General features: G+C 42.4%; 1 protein-coding gene across 3 annotated transcripts in view; it reads right to left on the minus strand.

Annotated features, from left to right (window-relative positions):
* Positions 1-17051, minus strand: part of CRPPA (CDP-L-ribitol pyrophosphorylase A) — a 56543-nt gene extending 39492 nt beyond the window's left edge. For 2 of the 3 annotated variants that reach the window (XR_014556738.1, XM_083705307.1), the window contains exons 1-2: positions 16512-17051; positions 9474-9753 (exon numbers count right to left, since the gene is read on the minus strand). Coding sequence is in view for 2 of the 3 variants with exons in the window: in XM_083705307.1 (XP_083561433.1) it covers positions 9474-9753; positions 16512-16996 (765 nt within the window). In the remaining variant the exon portion in view is untranslated. The remainder of the gene's footprint in view (positions 1-9473; positions 9754-16511) is intronic. The other variant, XM_083705306.1, reaches the window with a different exon arrangement.
* Positions 17052-19797: the final 2746 nt, after the last annotated feature.

A 19797-nucleotide genomic window follows, 5' to 3' on the forward strand; every position in this document is an offset into this window, starting at 1 on the left:
ACAATGAAATTCACCCACAAGCAATTTTTTTAAAACCCTTCACTGAGACTGTATATTAAGTGGTGTTCTTGAAGTCAACCCAGGAGCAAATAGTCCTCGGAGCACTAACTTTCTGAAAAACAGTAACGGGCATAACAACCAGAAAATGCTGGCTCTTATAGAGTTCATCTAGTTATTATTCTACGTGTTCAGCAAAATGAAGTAGTAGAGTGAACTCTACCATGTCAAGGTTGTTGTGTTTTAAATCTCTCCAAACAGAAAAAGAAGGGAGAAGAACAACCTCATAGATTCTTTTCTACTTTAAGCGAGTGATTTGTTTGTGCATTTCACAGAGGTGATTTTTTTATTTTTATGAAATGCCCTCATCTGTAGCCTGAAACAGTGTACCACCCTAGGACAACCATGATCTAAAGCTAGGGCCCCCAACATGGCAGCCATTGGGTTATTTGATTGCCTGTTTGGGGGATGTTGATTGCTTTTTTGTCTGTTTTGTTTCTGGTGAGTTGTAGAGGGTTGTGAGCATCACCAGCTGTGATTCTAGGAAACTAGTATTTTGTGAGACCCATGACAGTTTCTTATGGTGGTAACCATCAAAGTAGTTCTGCTAGCACAAGGATTCTGCTTTCGTAACAGAACTTTCCCTCCACACCTTTCCCCATGTGTAAATCTGGGGGGGGGGGGGACCTCAGAACAGATTTAGATGGGTGCAGGGAGAGGAGCAAGAGGTGAAATTCTGTTTCACAGCCAAAGTCCATGCCCTAGCAGAACTACTTTGTTGGACACCACCCTAAGATTTCTAAACATGCCCTTGGGCTCAAAAAGGTTGAGTATATATCTGATCTAGAGCTTATTCCAGGGAATAGTGCATTTTATAAACAACTGATAGAAGGGATGGCAGAATGGCCATCTTTCACTAGAATGCTATATAGTGGTAACTGTCCCACAGATTCAGTGGACAACTGCTCAATTTTTTTTTTCACATTTGCCTGCTGCAACCAACATACAGCATTCCTAATTAGGGGATGAAAAATGTCTTCACAAGCTTAGTAAGCATTCTCAGAAACTTCATCCTAAACATATGCACAAGGGTATCTTTATGTGAGGTTGACAAAGCCTCTCCTTTTCTTTAATGCAGCACTTACGCAATTGTTCTGGTGTTCTATTGTAATTGCAGGTGCAGCTGGTTTTGAAACAGTGTCTCCAAACTATGTCTCATCTTACATGTCAGTCACCTATGCAGCCAAAATTAGATATCCAACAACAAAATTTCATTCTGAAGTATAACAAAATCTATACACATAAATTTCTTATTGTGCTGCTCTAGGAGCAGCTGTATAGTTAAAACAGCTGTTTCAGAATTCCATTCATAATAAAATCAAGATGATTCATCCTATCACTATGCAACTTGGCATAGCGAATCTACCTGGCAAAGGGTTTAAGCTAGCCACATTACCAAAAAGAAAGAAAGGGGGGAAAGCGCAAAAAGGAAAATGACTGAATTAAAGCAGTTAATTTTTTATCATTGAAGTGCAGGAGGATTCTGTGTTTTCTACAATTTTGGGGTACCTTCCATTTTTCCTTTTTAGTTTAAATTATGTAAAAGAAAAGAGATACTACAGGGGTAAGTTAAGTGTAAGTTAATTCAGTACATGCTCATTGCCAGATTGATGTTGCCTAGGTAAAGTTGGCCACCTCATGAGAAGAGAAGACTCCCTGGAAAAGACCCTGATGTTGGGAAAGATGGAGGGCACAAGGAGAAGGGGACGACAGAGGATGAGATGGTTGGACATTGTTCTTGAAGCTACCAGCATGAGTTTGACCAAACTGCGGGAGGCAGTGGAAGACAGGAGTACCTGGCGTGCTCTGGTCCATGGGGTCACGAAGAGTCGGACACGACTAAACGACTAAACAACAACAACAAAGGTAAAGTTGGGTCCCTCCTCTGTGTCCCATTAAACTTTAATTAGTTTAATGTAAATGCCCAGTGCGCTTCCATCGTCACAAGTCCCACTACAGCAGAGTATTTCGCACAGCAGTTGAAGAAGGGCAGGAGAGGCAGTATCTTTTCAAAGAGGAGTCTTGGAGCATGCGGTTTGTAACTCAAAGATAAGGTTTATTTACAAAACAAAAAACAACCCTGGCGAAGAACCACACATCTCAGCAAACACGCCCAAAAAGGGGAGAAAGGGAAGGGAAGAACAAACACACAGGAGACTATTTATACAAACTCATGTTCCTGGAAGCCTAATGACCTCCAGCTGCTCAGTGATTAGAGCGTTTCTGCTACCTTTTAACCCTTTGATAGCAACACCCCCTCTCGCTCGTAACACTGAGCTGTACCAACCTTAATTCAAATTTAAACCTGAACAGAAACATTTATGAGATTGCGGACCCAAAGCTTTCGTAAAACCGTCTGCGAGATTTTCTTGGCTTGGACAATACTTTAGTTCAATTAAACCTTGTTTTACACTTTGGCATACATTTTGATAACGGATATCCAAGTGTTTTGTGTGGGCCTTGAATTGACCTGATTTAGCTAGTTTAATACAAGGTTGATTGTCTTCCCACACTCTGATAGGTAGGGAACATTCTCCAAACAATTCTTGTACCAGTTGCTTATAAAATTCCAGTTCTCTACATACATCTGATAATGCATTGAACTCAGATTCAGTTGAACTTAAAGCTATAAGTGATTGCTTTCTTGATCTCCAACCAATTAGTGCATTTCCAAATTTTATCGCCATTCCTGACACTGATTTTCTATCTGGTCCAGCATCTGCCCAACTACTGTCGGCCCAACATTCAAGTTGTGTGCTGCCCTCTGATGATAGTTTTAAGCGAAACCTTTTGGTAGTTTGGAGATACCTTAAAACTCTTTTTACTCCTTGCCAAGCATGCATTGATGGTTTTTCAGCTTGTCTACACAGCATGTTGACAGCATATGTTATATCGGGCCGAGTCCACTGTGCAATGTGGAGTAGACTGCCTATCGCTGACTGGTAAACCCCGGGATTACTGAACTCTGTCTGTTGCTCGGCTTGAGCATCCTTTATGTAACTTAGCTCCATTGGGGTTTTAACACCAGCACAGTTGTCCATTTTAAACCTTTCCAGCAACTGCTGGATCTTAGCTTCTTGGCTGAGCCAATAGTTCCCATTTTCATCTTGCTGAATTTTAACTCCTAGATAAACAGATACATTGCCTAGTGATTTTATCTGAAACCTTTCTCCAAGCTTTGTGGCAAATTGTTGTGCAAGTTTATCATCCTTTCCACTGTATAATAAATCGTCAACGAATATCAAGACTGCTTCTTGTTCACATCCCGAGCCTTTTAGATAAAGACACGCATCTGCTGCGCTCTTTCTGAACCCCATGCTCTCTAGAGCATCGTTTAAGCAGGAATTCCAATTACGGGCGGACTGTTTCAACCCATAAATGGATTTGTGTAGGCGCCAGACCTGGTTTGGCTTGTCTCCTTCAAAACCTGGTGGTGGTGTCATATAGACTTCCTCCTGTAAGTCTGCATTTAAATAAGCCACATTGACATCAAAATGAAACAGCTTATTTCCCTTCTTAGCTGAAGAGGCTAAAAGCATTCTTAATGACTCCGATCTTGAAGTTGGGGCATAGATTTGAGAATAGTGAACACCTTTGCGCTGCGAAAACCCTTTTGCAACTAGTCGGGCTTTATATTGCAACTCTTCAGTAGTTGTGGGCTTTAAACGATATACCCATCGACAACCTACAGCTTGTTGCCCTTTCGGAAGCTCTGTACTTGTAAACACACCGAGAGACTTCATTGAAGCCATCTCTTTTTCCATTGCTTCCTGCCACTTAACGGCTTCTGAGCTTGGAAGCTGTTGTACCTCCATATAGCTATCTGGCTCACACTGTGCCATATTTACGTATACACTTGTCACCTTAAACCGCTCTGGCAGCTTGCCCTTTGTGGCACGATTTGACCTGCGCAATTGTTCCTCTTGTGCCCCCTCTGACCGTTGGCTGTCAGAATCTGTCTCAGACTTTATACCTGGATGTGCCTCTAGGGATAAAGACCTCCGTTTAGATACCTCCCTTGGGCTTGGTGTTGCAGGTGACCTGCTTCGCTTTTGCTGTCTGCTAGGCCTACTGACTGGCGATGTTGGAACACCCCTAGATTTTGGCTTTTCTACCTTAGGAGAAGAACCTTGTGCCTGGTCAGAATCTGCATCTGAACCATGTGCACCATCCTCTTCTGGCTCACTACTCTCTGGACTTTCATTCTCAGCATAAATGCCTAAATCATCTCTCAAAATGTCAGGGTTAGCATGTAAGTGAGTCCATCCAGATTGCTCACAAAATTCAGCGCTCCTACTGAGGACCACTCTTGTAGTATCCCCATTTGGGTTCACGAACCTCCAAGATTTGGCGTGTGGTTCGTACCCACAAAAGATGAGTTTCCTAGCCCTTGGACCTCCCTTTTTCCTTAACGCTTTTGGGATAAGTACATAGGCTGGACATCCAAACACCCGAAAGTAATTAATTTTGGGCTTCTTCCCATATAAAGCAAAATATGGGGTAGTGCCAATTACAGAATTATATACTTGGTTCAGAATATGAGTAGCCGCCTGCCAGGCTTCCGCCCAGTAACTTTGAGGGAGTTTAGCATCAAACAACATAGAGTTTGCCAACTCTTGCAGAACCCTATTTTTACGTTCGGCCACGCCTCCTTCTTGGGGGGAATAAGGTGTAGACAGACGATGCTTAATTCCCTTTTTCTTAAAGAAATTCTGCAACACAGACCCGGTAAATTCTGACCCTCTGTCTGTCTGAAAAGCAAGTACTCTAGTACCGAATTCAAGTTCCACTGCATGAACCCAATTTTTAACTGTTTCTGCAGTATCTGCTTTTGTTTTGAGAGGAAAAAACCATGTAACCTTTGTTTTGTCATCCGAGAGACACAGTGCATACCTCGAACCTCCCATGCTAGCAACAGGCATTGGGCCACATAGGTCCATATGCACAAGTTGGAATACTTTGTCAGATTTCCTATCTGAACTGGGATAGCTGCATCTATGAACCTTCGCCCTTTTGCATGCAGTACAATCCAAATACTTAGTACATTTGTTCATTTTGCACCCTTCTGATAATTCAGGTTGCCTTTTAACATACTGAAAATTAATATGTCCCAGACGGCGGTGCCATAAATGGACACAAGAATTATGGGTAGGCGTGTTCACACAACCAGCATGAACCTGTTCAACTTCATCTGGACTTGTCTCAAAATAATATAACCCATCTCTGCATTCCACCTGCAAAAGAGATACGTTATTCTTTGAAATAGTGCAAACCCCATTTTCAAACACAGTTTTAAACCCATTTCTATCAAGTTCTGACACAGACAAAATACACCCCTTCAATCCCTTTTGCACGAAGGCATCAATTTCTGTTTGCAAACATTTCAAGAACACTGTGCCTACGGTCTCTAAGGAACGTTTAGTTGAATCTGCCATTGTCACAACTTTAAGGGTTTGCAAATGTCTGCAATTCTGCAAACGGACACTAGATGGCGCCACCAGGTGGTGAGATGCACCACTGTCGATCAACCAGCGTAGATTGCTGCCTTGGCCACGCCCTTGCATCAACGCCATTACTGAAGCCATGTGCTGTGTGCTGTGGGAGTAGCCACGACCTCCTCCTCTTCTTCGACGTCCCCTGGAACTCCTTGTCTGGTAACTAGGGGTAACGGCCTTGGTGCTGTCTTGACCAGGTTCACGTGTGCAATTCCTAATTAAATGGGAAGGGGAACCACAGCGAAAACAGTGTCTAGCTGCAAAAGCATTTACTGTGTGCTCAAACTCAGCATCAACACTCTTAGGCACAGCATAACTCCCCTTTAAAGACAAACCTCTTTCTCTTTGCCTTTTATCCTGTTCATCTGCAAGCCGAGATGAAATGTATTCAAGGGTTAATTCAGTTGAAGGCATAGCTTCCAAAGTTAGAGCTAGAGTCTCATAGCTTTTATCAAGAGAAGACAACAATATGTATGACTGCTGCTCCATAGAGAAAGGAATGCCCAGCTGTCTTAGTTGATTAAAGGCAGACACCATTTTGGCAATATGTTCTTTCACACACGCTCCCGGTTGGAGACGTAAATCAAACAAACATCTTGTAGCATGGATCTTGGCCCCCGCAGTGTTTCTGGAATTTAACCGCTGCAGAACCGTCCAGACCTCATGCGTGTTCTTTAACTCAGAAACATAAGGCATTTGTTCTGGTCCCACTGCCAAAACTAGTAGACCTTGGGCTTTCCTGTCACGTTTCTGTGAAGCTGCTGCTGTTGCTTTGTCTTCTGCAGACGCGTCTGCAGGTGCCTGTAAAGGCGGTGCTTCAGTACAACTCCACAACTCTTTTGCTTGCAACCAAACCCTCACTCTAGCCTTCCAATCTTGCCAATTTTTCCCATTGAGTCGCGTAAACGGGACAGAAAAACTTTCCTGGGACTCTGCCATCCTCCCTGGGGCTTAGGAACGATACTCACACACCTGTAGACCGTCTCCCAGCTGCTGAGGTGGCTCCTTGAGGAATAAGATGTCTTCCAGCGAGTACAAACTGCGCAGTGCCTGTTTAAAACTTTTCTAGGCACATTGCAGGACTCAAGCTGCTTTGAAAGCTTTCGTTGTCGGCAACCGCTTCTGACTTCGCTCCAGTCCTTGCATAAATCACTCTGAACTGCACTCCTTAGCTCCTTCTTGACGTACAAACACCCATAACCTGTCCCATTAAACTTTAATTAGTTTAATGTAAATGCCCAGTGCGCTTCCATCGTCACAAGTCCCACTACAGCAGAGTATTTCGCACAGCAGTTGAAGAAGGGCAGGAGAGGCAGTATCTTTTCAAAGAGGAGTCTTGGAGCATGCGGTTTGTAACTCAAAGATAAGGTTTATTTACAAAACAAAAAACAACCCTGGCGAAGAACCACACATCTCAGCAAACACGCCCAAAAAGGGGAGAAAGGGAAGGGAAGAACAAACACACAGGAGACTATTTATACAAACTCATGTTCCTGGAAGCCTAATGACCTCCAGCTGCTCAGTGATTAGAGCGTTTCTGCTACCTTTTAACCCTTTGATAGCAACACTCTGCCCTCTGAAAAAAGGTAATCATCAGGCTAAAAGGCTGAACAAAAGTCAGGAGGTAGGTAACATTAGTGCTGTGTCTGTTTTTATATGTGAAACACTGCCAGATCCATGTGAGCACCTTAGAGTGCTGTTGTGTGTTTGCCTGTGTGTGCAAGGATGTGCTATGGCTTCACTTGATTTGCCGTTTCTGGCTAAGCTTAGCTTCCTTGAGTGACCTGTTTTACACCTCTTTGTCACATGCTCTCAATTTGCAATCTTTGATAACTGCAGCAGACTACATTCTAGGGCTGCAATAGACACACTGTCTCACCTTCCACTCCCTTAACATGAGGATAACAACAGATTACAGTATGCCAAGTACACTTCTTAAACTACAAGATATACCGGGAAGATAATAAAAACTAAGAGAAATACTCTTAGAGGACTGATGTAGAGATTACTACTATAAATAAATAAATAAATAAATAAATAAATAAATATTTTCAACACGTCAAATCACAGTATAAATGTTAATGAATATAGAGCCACAATTAAGTTAGATTTTGATGGATGCCTCCCTCCAAGGTGATCTATGTCATTCAGTGAATTTCTTTTAAGAAATACAATGAAATTATAAGATCGAGAAAACTTGGGGCTAAGATGCTTATAAACTCATTCACCGAAAGCATGGAAGTTATGGGCATGGCAATTCCATTCCATGTAAGGCCAATATATACTATATACTGTGCTCATCTGCAATGGAGCTTCCATTTATCTATGTGATCCTTCAGTCCAAATTCTGTAATTCTGCAGTTTGGCAACTCTGAAGGTGATTTTTCTAGCCCTAGAATACACATACACCTGGTCTAAGTAAAAGTACACAGGCACTGAACACAAACACAACAACATCCTGAATTCTCACTCAACAGAAGCTAGATTCTACACCTGGGTATTCTGGCAGTCAACTCTTTTCAAACTAATCACATTGTTATATCCCCAATCAATATTTATTTTCAAAATGTACAATTTCACATTTAACACTAAATGTTTATTTGAAAGCATGAAGAAGCATCATTCTCATCTTTCAATTGGCTGCCTGTTTCATGTGAAATCCAAATCCAAAAAACAATCAGGAAAATTCTAACTTTTGAAAACGTGAAAGTTTTTGAGTCACTTTTTACTTATAAACAGCAATAATTGTAAGGAAAGAATCAGACTTAATTCAATACTTGTTGTAATTATAGAGACTCTGTCTCTCAATTCTATCTTTCAAGCTGGACTGACAAGTTCAATTTAAAGAAAACATGCTGCAAGCATTTTTCTTTGTGGTGTAGTTTAAATTGTTGGCAATAAAAAACTTGCTAGGGGCTTTGGAATGCTGCCTTCTTCTGTTTCCACTACTTTCCACAACTTGTATTGGCAACAAAAATAGTGGGTTTTAGAAATGTAAAATTTTAATTATAAATTGCTTCAAAACATAAATGGAATCTAATTGGTTACAAAATTATATTCTAACATTATCAGGAGATTGTTTCATATAATTAATTTATTAAGGCCTAATTTGGAAGGTCTGGAAAGTTGCACATTTTGAATCCTTCAGGCAAATAACAAACTGATTAGTAAATGTAATAAAGTAATTTATTCCACTGACAAGTGGAATTAAGGAGTGCAATATCCTACTTGATCAATTGCCATTTTAAGAACATTAAAACTTCATACAATTATGCTATCTTTATGGTATGCAGAACCTGAACTCTAAATTAGCATCATCTTCCTTGCATGAGTGATTTAGTATGAAGTTTCAGACAGGTTGTGTTTTTTTTAATGAAAAAGAAAGGAAAGGAAACCAGGAAGTCTCTACACACACAATGTAAAAGGAAATCATTATTTTTCATAGAAATTTAAATAAGTGTTAAATGTTCTTTAACTCATTTTAGGATATCTTGGAATACTTAATTTCCAGAGTCTTTCTCTGTATGGATCACCATAACCAGATCACTGTAGTCCATGCATTGGTAAACTCAAGGTTGGGTTACTGTAATGTGCTCTTTGCCCTTTAGCCTAGTCTGGAAGCTCCAGCTGGCACAGAAGGCAGGAGCTAGGCTGCTGGTGAGGTCAGATGGTAAAAGCATGTGACATCTCTCCTAGAAAATCTATACTTGCTGTCTCTATCCTACCAATCCTATCCTACCACGCCAGGTTCAGGATACTGAAAACCCTTAAAAACTTGGGTCCAGGATACCTTATGAAGTGCCTGAGCCCTTATATCGCAGTCTGATCACTGAGATCATCCAAACTCAGAGCACTGTTAGTTGTCTCTGTGTTACCACCTACTATCTCAGCATTAGAGTTCTGTGATTTTACAGTACTTACCCCATGCTCTTTGGCAGCCATAACTACTTTAAAAAGTATGTCCTCCTCAACAAATGGTCTCACGGCATCATGGATTATTACTACTTCTGGTTTCTGAAGTGGTGAACTGAGAAGGTGGCTCTCTGCAAATTTTTTCAATCCATTGAAGATCGATCTATGACGAGTCATTCCACCTTCGGCTACTGTTGTTCGTTTGTGACCATATTTTTTTATAATAGACTTCATTACTTCAACGTTCTCCGGAGACACCACCACAACAATATCAGATATCCATTTGATTCTATAAGGCATTGAATAAAATTATTTAATGCACATGTCTAAATATTCGAGTATTTTTTTTTTCTAAATATGTAAAAAAAATGGTAAAAGTATCTTTCAGTGTTTCTTTAATTTTACTTGTTTGCCATTTAGGAACACTAGCAAAAAAAGCAAGACACAATTCACATGTTCAGAACAATAGTGAACTATGTTTTACCCAACTGAAACTTCTACATTAGATCTTTGAATCATAAATCTTCTCATTTACTCAACTAAATAACCAACTTTGTGACCAGAATTTACTCACAACTGCAATCTATTTGTTAAGACACAAAATATTCTTAGACATATACTATTTACTAGAGGGATAAGAAGATTCTCTCCTATTATGACTGGGGTATAATAGGGTATGGCCTTAGGGAAACCTGTAGTGAATTTGCCAACTTTGGCCCCATCTGCACTATACATTTAAAGCAGTATCATACCACTTTAAATATTTAAATCCTTGAACGATTCAATCAACGGTATCTCTGAAAAAAATTACACATGACTGGGGCAGATAGGTGAACTAATGTCCGTGTACTGGAAGAAACAAAGATCACCAGTGTCAAAGCAATGATTCTTCAACATCAACTTAGTTGGACTGGTCATGTTGTTCAGATGCCTGATTACTGTCTTCGTAAGCAGCTACTCTATTCCCAACTTAAGAATGGAAAGTGTAATGCTGGTGGTCAACAAAAGAGGTTTAAAGACTCTCTCAAGGCAAATCTAAAAAAATATATAGTACAGTGGTACCTCGGGTTACATACGCTTCAGGTTACAAACGCTTCAGGTTACAGACTCCACTAAGCCAGAAATAGTACCTCGGGTTAAGAACTTTGCTTCAGGAAGAGAACAGAAATCGTGCTCCAGCGGCGCAGCAGCAGCAGGAGGCCCCATTAGCTAAAGTGGTGCTTCAGATTAAGAACGGACCTCCAGAATGAATTAAGTACTTAACCCGAGGTACCACTGTACTGTTTAAACACCAACAACTGGGAAACACTGGCCTGTGAGTGTTCAATTGGAGAACAGCCTTTACCAAAGCTGTTGTGGACCTTGAAGATGCACAAACTCAGGGTGATAAGGAGAAATGAGCTAAGAGGAAGGCACATTTGGCAAACCCTCATCATGATCAACTCCCACCCAGAAAACTATGTCCCCACTGTGGAAGGACGTGTGGATCCAGAATTGGCCTCCACAGTCACTGTTTTCATGGAAGACAATCTTACATGGCTATGAGTGATCACCAAAGAAGAATGAGATATCACTTTATATCGCCATAGCTTTCCCCCCAACAATTCTGGGAACTTAATGTTTGCTACGGGTACTAAGAGGTGTTAAAGGTAAAGGTCCTAATGGACCCCTGACCGTGGCCGACTCTGGGGTTGCGGTGCTCATCTTGCTTTATTGGCCGAGTACAGCTTCCGGGTCATGTGGCCAGCAAGACTAAGCCGCTTCTGGCGAACCAGAGCAGTGCACGGAAACGCCGTTTACCTTCCCGCCGGAGCAGTACCTATTTATCTACTTGCACTTTGATGTGCTTTCAAACTGCTAGGTTGGCAGGAGCAGGGACTGAGCAACGGTAGCTCACCCTGTCACAGGGATTCGAACCGCCGACCTTCTGATCAGCAAGTCCTAGGCTCTGTGGTTTAACCCACAGCGCCAACCACGTTAGGAGACCCCTATTTCCCTCACACAGCAACAGCTCCCAGGGTGATTTAACAATTAATCCTTCTTCCCAGTGAGTTTGCTGTAGTGGAGAGTGTTTTCATTCACAGAACCCATTTTCAGCAGAAATCTCCTGCCAGTGCCATAACCCATGCTGTTCCAGATGGTACCCAACCCTCAGAAACATATTTTTAGGAAGCCTTATGTGGGTAAAGGGGATTGGTGAAAACTGGGACCGTGCATGAGCTGAAGTACTTTTCACCAAGGTAAAACCACCACTGGATAGAGCTGAACTTCTAAGTAGATGTTATTTCTACCAAAATGCAAGCTCAAAAATTACACTAAAAGAGAATATTTATAATAAAAAAAATAGTTAGTTTTCCTTTAAAATGTATCACAACATTTGCATGTTTTCAGAATGCATTCTATTTTGAAACAGAAGCTAAATTGAATGTTTTATATTAAGGAGTGATAATTAAGCTCTGGAAAGCAGGTCAAAAGGCAGAATATAGAACAAACAATATTTTTATTTTTTAACCCAATACAGTACTACTCAGTGCTCGCTTCACTTATGAAATAGACGGAAGAATACAGTGTGTGGTGCTCATGAAAGAATTCATGAACTAGTTTTATCAAGACGATGAAGCAGATAACTTCATTCAAAGAAGCAAAAAGTAATAGATGGAATCAATTTCTGTCTTTTAGCAGACTTCATCAAGACGTAGATCCAAATATATCACAAAGCTAATCATGGGTCATAACTCCTTGAAAAGAAAAAAAGATTCTGGAACATAATGGAACTTGCAACTTTGTGCTGAAATGTTTTCCAGATGTCCCTTATTTTAGAAGACGCCAGCTCTCAGAAAGGGTACATCACTTGGTACCCTTTCAGGGGTGATGGGATATTTGATCTTTCCAGCTAAAGACACCTTTTTAAATTTGACCAAGGACTAGATGATGCCTGTTCGGGGCAATATGCCATCAAAGAGCTATTGAAAAGGGAAGAAAGTCTGCAATTAGAATATACTGGAAAGCAAGGAAGCCACAAATGATTGGAGTGGGGGGGTCTTTTCATATGTTTTCTAAGAAGGGTACTAGCTGCTGATGAGTCCCAGAGATTGAGGCAGGAGCCAATTAAATTGTTAGCATGACACTGTATAAAGTGCTGCCAAAGCTCAAAGCAAGACACAGTAATCCTCTGGCATCTGTAAAGAATGAAAGCAACCCACCCAGGATGGGGTCAGAGAAGGCTTCTTGGAAAGACCCAATACAGATGGAAAGAGAGAAGGGACATGCAGGGTGGCACAAGTGGGGGGCTAAGACAGCTAAGAATGAATGAGCATATGTTGGGGTGCCAAAACAATGCTCATTCATCATGCATAAATACCAACATATGCATTAATTAGAGATAATGGAATATTAGTCAGTGTTAACCACACACACTAGTTTTTCCACCACTACCACCACAGGGTTTTGTTGGAGAGAATGGTGATAAATCTATTCCTCTGGCACCATTGGCATGTAATAGGGAACACTTGCAGGGGTTCATCACAGTCAGTTTAAACCAACATGTTGATTTTGTGTGGGTGACAGCATCGCTCCGTTCCCTTCTAAAAACTGTATTTTTAACTCAGCTTCTGTATATTTTGTATCTTTAAACAAATTCACATGCAAGTACTCTCTTCTGCCCAAGTGTGAAGCCTTTCTGGAACAGAAAAACACTCCACTCCTGAACTCAGACACCTCTTTATTGATTCACATAAACAGCCATTGTATTAGAAACAATCTCCAGGGCTAAGCCCTGGGACTTTCTGACTCTGTATTCCCATTGCCCACCTTAACACAGTTTGAAAAACTGCTGAGTACAACCATTCTTCAAATATCCAAGTCATTTTCTTTTCTGCACATTTGCACATGGCAAAAAGGTCACTGACCGAATCATTCTTCACAATCAAACACAGGGTAGTGGTGTGCAGAATTACAATTTATGCACCTGCCAAACTATTAAGACAACACATTCAGTCTATGAGGAACAACAAAAGCTAAGGGCAAGCCACAAAGGGTGGTAGGCAACATAAATGGGACACAACAGGGGAGAAAGAATGTTATTAAAAATGAACATGAGAAGGCAAGATTGAATTCAACAGATGGGGTAGTAAGCATGCACTGCGTTTTTTCAAAACACAATAAACTTAACCTAAGTCAATGTTATTTCAGGCTCAGTCCTGGAATCTATTTTCAGCATGCATGGCCTCAGTCACATATAAACCAGTTCCTTTCCAACATTCCAACAGACTCTCATGCAGAATGTTCAACCTTTTCAGACTCAGAAGCTCCATTAGCCCATACATGCAGTACAGCACTGATCCTTAATTTACCTCCATATGCAAGTAATGCTGTAATGCCACTGGGCTGATCCACCTTAGGTCAGGATACAATCCAGCTTTGAGTCCTGACCAGCTAATGAAAGACTATTGCACTAGTGGGGCTAAGAACCCTGGACTGGATTATGCAGATAAAGAGAAAAGCTATACAAAACAGGGGTAGGCTTGATTCTCAATGGAATACTCTAGAGTCTAGAGTACAGGCGTCCCCTCACTTATGCAGGGGTTATGATCCTTCACCCACAAGCGTAAATAAAATTGCATAAAGTGCAGAGCACCCTCTAAAAAGTCTCTAAACGTCTATTTTTTTCTGCTCTCCAGTTCCCTCTCCAACCCAGATCAAAATATCTATAGTAGAAGCTCTGGGACCAGCTGGAGGTTGGAGGACACACAGGAAAGTGGCAGTGGTGGCTGCTGCTGTGCTACCCCACACGTCAGCTATTAGGTAAACAAAACCCCACTGTGCCACAGGTCTCTTTGGGGCTTCCTCCGCCCTCTTCAGGTTCTGGGGAGGGTCTCCTTGTAAGCTGCGAGGACTCTCCAACTCTCTCCCACCACTTCCTGGTACAGTATGATTCTATTTATTTATTTCCCAGCACCATGCAAGCAGAACACAGGTTAGTGGGGAGATGCTTGTAAGTAATCAGGGCCATGGAACAGATTTAATGCCAATCACAATAATGTATCTAAGTGATACCTTCCTATTTTATATATTCACCCATGGCAGTCCAAATTTTATGGTATCCATAACTGAAAGCAGTCCAGACTAAAGTACTGCCCCATGACTGTAGGGCTCCCTGTTTACACCAACTGGGTATAGGCTTTGACATCAGCATTTCTGACAGTTCGGAAAAATGACAGTTGGAGGAGCTGGAGCAATAAAGGCCTGCCATGAATAGCTGGGAAATACAGGATGGGGACGGTAGCTATTCCAAAATATTAACTGTGGAGTTGAAGAGTACAACAGCATGGAGTCTATTCTTTGTGGGCTTTGACAGTGTCTCTCTAACTTTTCAGGCAGGCCTCTTTTTCCAGCCATACCAGGACAGGGAGAAGGACTTGTGACCCAGTGAATGCAAAATATGTGATCTACCAAAGAGTTATGGCCCCGTTCATCACATTATTTACATGCTTACAATTACTGATGTAGGGGTTTCAGTGCTGTATTTTCCCCACATAATTTTTTCCATTTCATAATTTCATTAGTAACAGTAAATAGATGTCAACTACAACTACAAGTAAATATTAGGCAATGCCACTAACTTTATTTACTAAACACAGTTATGCTAAATTAGATTACTCCCTAGGACATCATAAAAATTTCCAGTGTAAAGGTAAAGGTAAAGGTACCCCTGCCCGTACGGGCCAGTCTTGCCAGACTCTGGGGTTGGTGCGCCCATCTCACTCAAGAGGCCGGGGGCCAGCGCTGTCCGGAGACACTTCTGGGTCACGTGGCCAGCGTGACATCGCTGCTCTGGCGAGCCAGAGCTGCACACGGAAACGCCGTTTACCTTCCCGCTGGTAAGCGGTCCCTATTTATCTACTTGCACCCGGAGGTGCTTTCGAACTGCTAGGTTGGCAGGCGCTGGGACCGAACAACGGGAGCGCACCCCGCCGCAGGGATTATTCCAATTCAATTTTTTTAATTAAAAAAAATACCACATCACTTGCAATGATTTTTCTTTTCTTCCCATCAAACCTACAACTTTAGGATTTGGAATTACCTGGAATATGAAATGACCTGGGATATAGACAGCTACATACTCAAGATCATTTACAGACCAAACCTGTGAATACTTTGAAAAGTCCTACTCATTTCAAGCAGGTTAGGTGTACCCAGCTGCATAGGATCAAATTCCAGAGCTGCAGTTCAAAACACAGTAAGAGCTTCCCTGAAGTTAGTGGGACCTCCAAGTCAACATGTACCATGTACACCACCTTGAGCTCCTTAGAAAAAAAGGTGGGGTGTAAGTGTAAAAGATAAATAAGTACGACACATGCTTAAGCTTCCATTAGTGATCATGAGCACTCAGAACTGCAAATACTTTTTACTAGCTGAGGCTCCATAGGACAAGGGATCCAAGAGGTGGGGCTTGTGACCCAACTTCTTGCCTTTGAACATCTCCCTCATCTTAGCAATAAAGCCGTGGAATCAAGGCTGCAAAACTCCTAGTGTCTAATCAGAATAAACACCCCTGTATTCAGCAGGTAAGTAAGCACGACTCTGAAAGCGAATTCTCGTGAAATCAATAGGTCTTTTCACGTGTGCACATAATACAGAGCTGAATTTGATTTTCTGACTCCCCTTCCTTTTAAAATGTTTATAAGGAGGTAAAATTGTAAGCTTCCAGGCAGAGCTGCGTCTTGTTGAAAATCTCAGATGCGTGAAGTGCTGTTGCCATGACTATGACCCGCATTTTTGGCAAAAACCCTTATTGTGACCGACCCCAACGTTGCCCAAATGCGATATTTTTGGGGGGGTTCCCTCATACACCCACACTGCTTGCTTTGTATTTTACACATTGACAGTTATTATTTCTCTCAGAAGGCGGGGGGGGGGCTGAAGTAAGCGCGCCATTCCTGTCAGCCCTGGAAAGCGTGTGCGCATGCGTGGGTGAAGGGGAAAAGGCCGTTGGCCGCGCTAAGTCAGGCTGGCGTGAGGGAAGAGGAGGCGGCGGCGGCTATTTACCTTTCCATGGCTCGCACCGTGTAACTAACAAGCGGCCTCCCCAGCAGAGCGCAGAACTGCTTCGGAGTGCAGCCGCCCAGGCGCTCCCCGCTTCCTCCGGCGGGGAGCACCGCCGCCACAGACACCGGCGGGCGTCGCTCCCGAGGCGCCTCCGAGCCCTTGCCGCCACAACTGCTCTCCCTGAGGTCAGTCACCGGCAGCTCCATGGTGGAAATCCGAATTGTGGCTCCTTTTCTCCCTTCCCCACCACCCCGGAAGAAAAGGTTGTTGCGCGCGCGCCAGGGACGGAGAAGGGGCTTGTCTCGAGCAGCCGCAGCCGCCCGCCTCACTTTTGACCCCCAAGCCTGGCTGTGAGTCGTAAAAACCATCGGGCGCGCTATGCCGGCTGCCTGGATAGCTCGCCCCCGTTGAATTGATCTCTTGCCCCACATATTCTCAACAAGCCACCATCCTTTTACTTGTTGATCCTCTCCCGCCCCCGGCATTTTTTTTATTTTTTATTAAATTTACTTTGTTTTTAAGTGGGTTTGGCTGGCCCTTTAAATTGCCCCTCTTAGAAACGAGGGTGGGAGGGCGACGCTTGCGTTCTTTCTGCGCATGCGCCTTGCCATTTTTTAAAAAAGGGCTGGGATTCAAAGCGGAAGCCACGTGGCTGCCTAGGGCGTCACACTGCCTTCAGTTTAATGCCTGCGACGTTGTGGCTAGACATGGTTATCTTGTAGACTGTCTACGTTAAGGATGTTGCCCTAGTTTTTTTACTACAGTTCGATGCATATGTAATGTTTCAGCACAGAGACCAGTTACTTGCTTTGTGTCACTCTGCAATTCAGTAGCCTGGGTTGCAGGACAGGACAAGGCTAGCTATGGCGTGCGAGGAGTGCTCTAGCTACTTTGCTGCTCCCTGGCCGTTTGTGCTGCCTCCTCACATGCACTGTCCACACGGGTAGAGAATGTGGTGCCCTTCGGATATTGCTGGACTCCAGCTCCCTTTAGTTCCAGCCAGAATGACCAGTGATTAGAGAAGAGGGGAGTTGGAGTCCAGCAACTTCCGGAAGTCACCATGGCCCATGGGTGTAGCTGAGTAGGCAGCTGACCCCCATCAAGTAAATAAAAATACTTAACTAACTGACCAATAAAGCCTGCCCCCCCCAAAAAAAAATCCTGACTATGCCCATGCCATGGATCATGACAACTCCAGGGTTAGCATGTTGATTGAAACGGCCATCACAGGTGAGCTCTTCTTACTAACCACAAGCTGCAGCCAAGATCTCTAATGGTTTTAGCTTTATAATGCTGTCTTGGGATCAGTGCAAATTGTTGCTAAGTGGCACCAACAGGGTCGGGTACTAGATCACAGACACCAGTCCCCAAGATAAATGCTGCAGAGGAAACCCAAATTAAATCAATGGAACTTAATTCAGAGTTAACTTGTAGCAAGTAGTTGTGTTAATTTATTCTTGAAAAGCCCAAAGGAATTATAGAATAATACCATTCTTAGAGGTAAATAAAACACCACTAGGTAGTAAGGTGGTTCTGGGAACTTCAAAAGCTTGTTCACTGTATTGTGATTTTTTAGTTGACCCTAATGACATTAGTAGAGTGTTTGACTAGCAACAGGGAGACATTGCTGAGTTCAAATGTCAACCCAGCCATAAAGTTTACTGGGTGACAATGGACAACCTACTGTTTTTTCAGCCTAAAGTAACTCAGAGGTTTGTGAAAATAAAATGAAGCAGGGGAGAATCTTTAGCTCCTTGGATGAGATATGGGAAATAAACATAATAAATAAATTAGCATTTATAAAAAGCTTACCCAAGTTCAGCATTAGAAATTCTCCAGGCGCATTTTGTACCTGGCTACTGGCCACTTGCACCCAAGAGAAGATGCCTGGATGCCAGGATAGCTCCTGATGTCTCTACCATGCTGAGGTGCATGCCTGGGGATCCTTGGATCTTGACTATTTTCAGACACTAGCAACACATCTTGTAGAACTCTATCCGTTATATTTTCTCTGCACAAGCAGAATAAATTTCGTCTGGTCCAAAAATGGCAACTAGGCATTCTGTTTTGGCGACTGTAACCTTGGTTTAAGGAGCCATTTAGCGCCTAACATCTGAAGCAGGAGAACTGATAACACTCCAAGAGGCAGAGCTACTTATGTAGGTACTGGAGCACATAGGGTTACCATTAATTCTGCCAAAAGATGACAGTGTTCGGATGTCAATGTAAACCATTGCTAGGAAGCCTGGACTACCTTACTGGACTACATCTTTGACTATTGGCCAGGCTGACTGGGGCTGATGGGAATAAATCTTGCAAATTCTGGATGCTCCCCACCCCTGAAGTAAACTCTTGTTTCTGACTTTTATTCATCTGAATGACACTTCCAGACTGACATTTAGGGAAGTGGGATAGAGCTAACTATACCTCTTTGTTTCCCATTAAAATGCTCTTGACATATGTAAATAGTCCTTGTGCCCTACAATGAATGGCAGCTGTCTTTAAATATTTCAGTACAATTGCTTATTCACTGTATGCCCAACAATATAAGCTACTGTTGATTTTTTTTTGAAAGGCCAAGGCAAAATTATAGCTTTGAGAGAGTTCCTGGTTGTCTGCTAAAAGGTGCTCATTGTGTACTGAGATGGAAGTTAAATGCTTCCTTTTCCCAAGTTGCTTATCCAACCAATTGGTGACTGCAAACACTTCTATATATCAGTTGGACCTTTCTTTTTTAAAAGAGCTACTAAAGAAGGCATTTATTAACCCACAACAATAGCTGCCATTCTATGCACACATATAACACATTGTGGAGATTAGTATCCCTTCCTTAAGAGATAGCATGCTGGACATGCATTTGTTTACTTGACAACACAATCCTATGCATGTCTACTCAGATGTTAGTCTCATTAAGTTCACTGAGGCTTCATCCTAGATAAGTGCTTGTAGGGTTGCAACCTGAAATACTTAGTGACCTGGACAGAATCTAGCAAAAATCAGCCATGACTAAATTCCACTGAAAGCAATAGAATAGGATTTAGTTATGGTTAAAAGTGGGACCTGAAACAAAATGCCATTGTATGTCTTCTCACTTTGGGGCCTTACCTGTTCTGCTATACAGTGCCAAAGGGCTGCCAGCTGACCCCAAATCTGAGCGTTTTATAGCTATATAGGGGTGGGCCATGCAGTTCTGGAGATGGGAATGGCATCCTCCAACCTAATTCTGCCCTTCAGAAAACTACAGTATAAGCTATCAGGGGGAGCATGAGCAGGCTGATTTCTTCTC

The sequence above is a fragment of the Podarcis gaigeae genome, assembly GCF_964106915.1.
Source record: "Podarcis gaigeae genome assembly, chromosome: 12".
Classification (NCBI taxonomy): Eukaryota; Metazoa; Chordata; class Lepidosauria; order Squamata; family Lacertidae; genus Podarcis; species Podarcis gaigeae.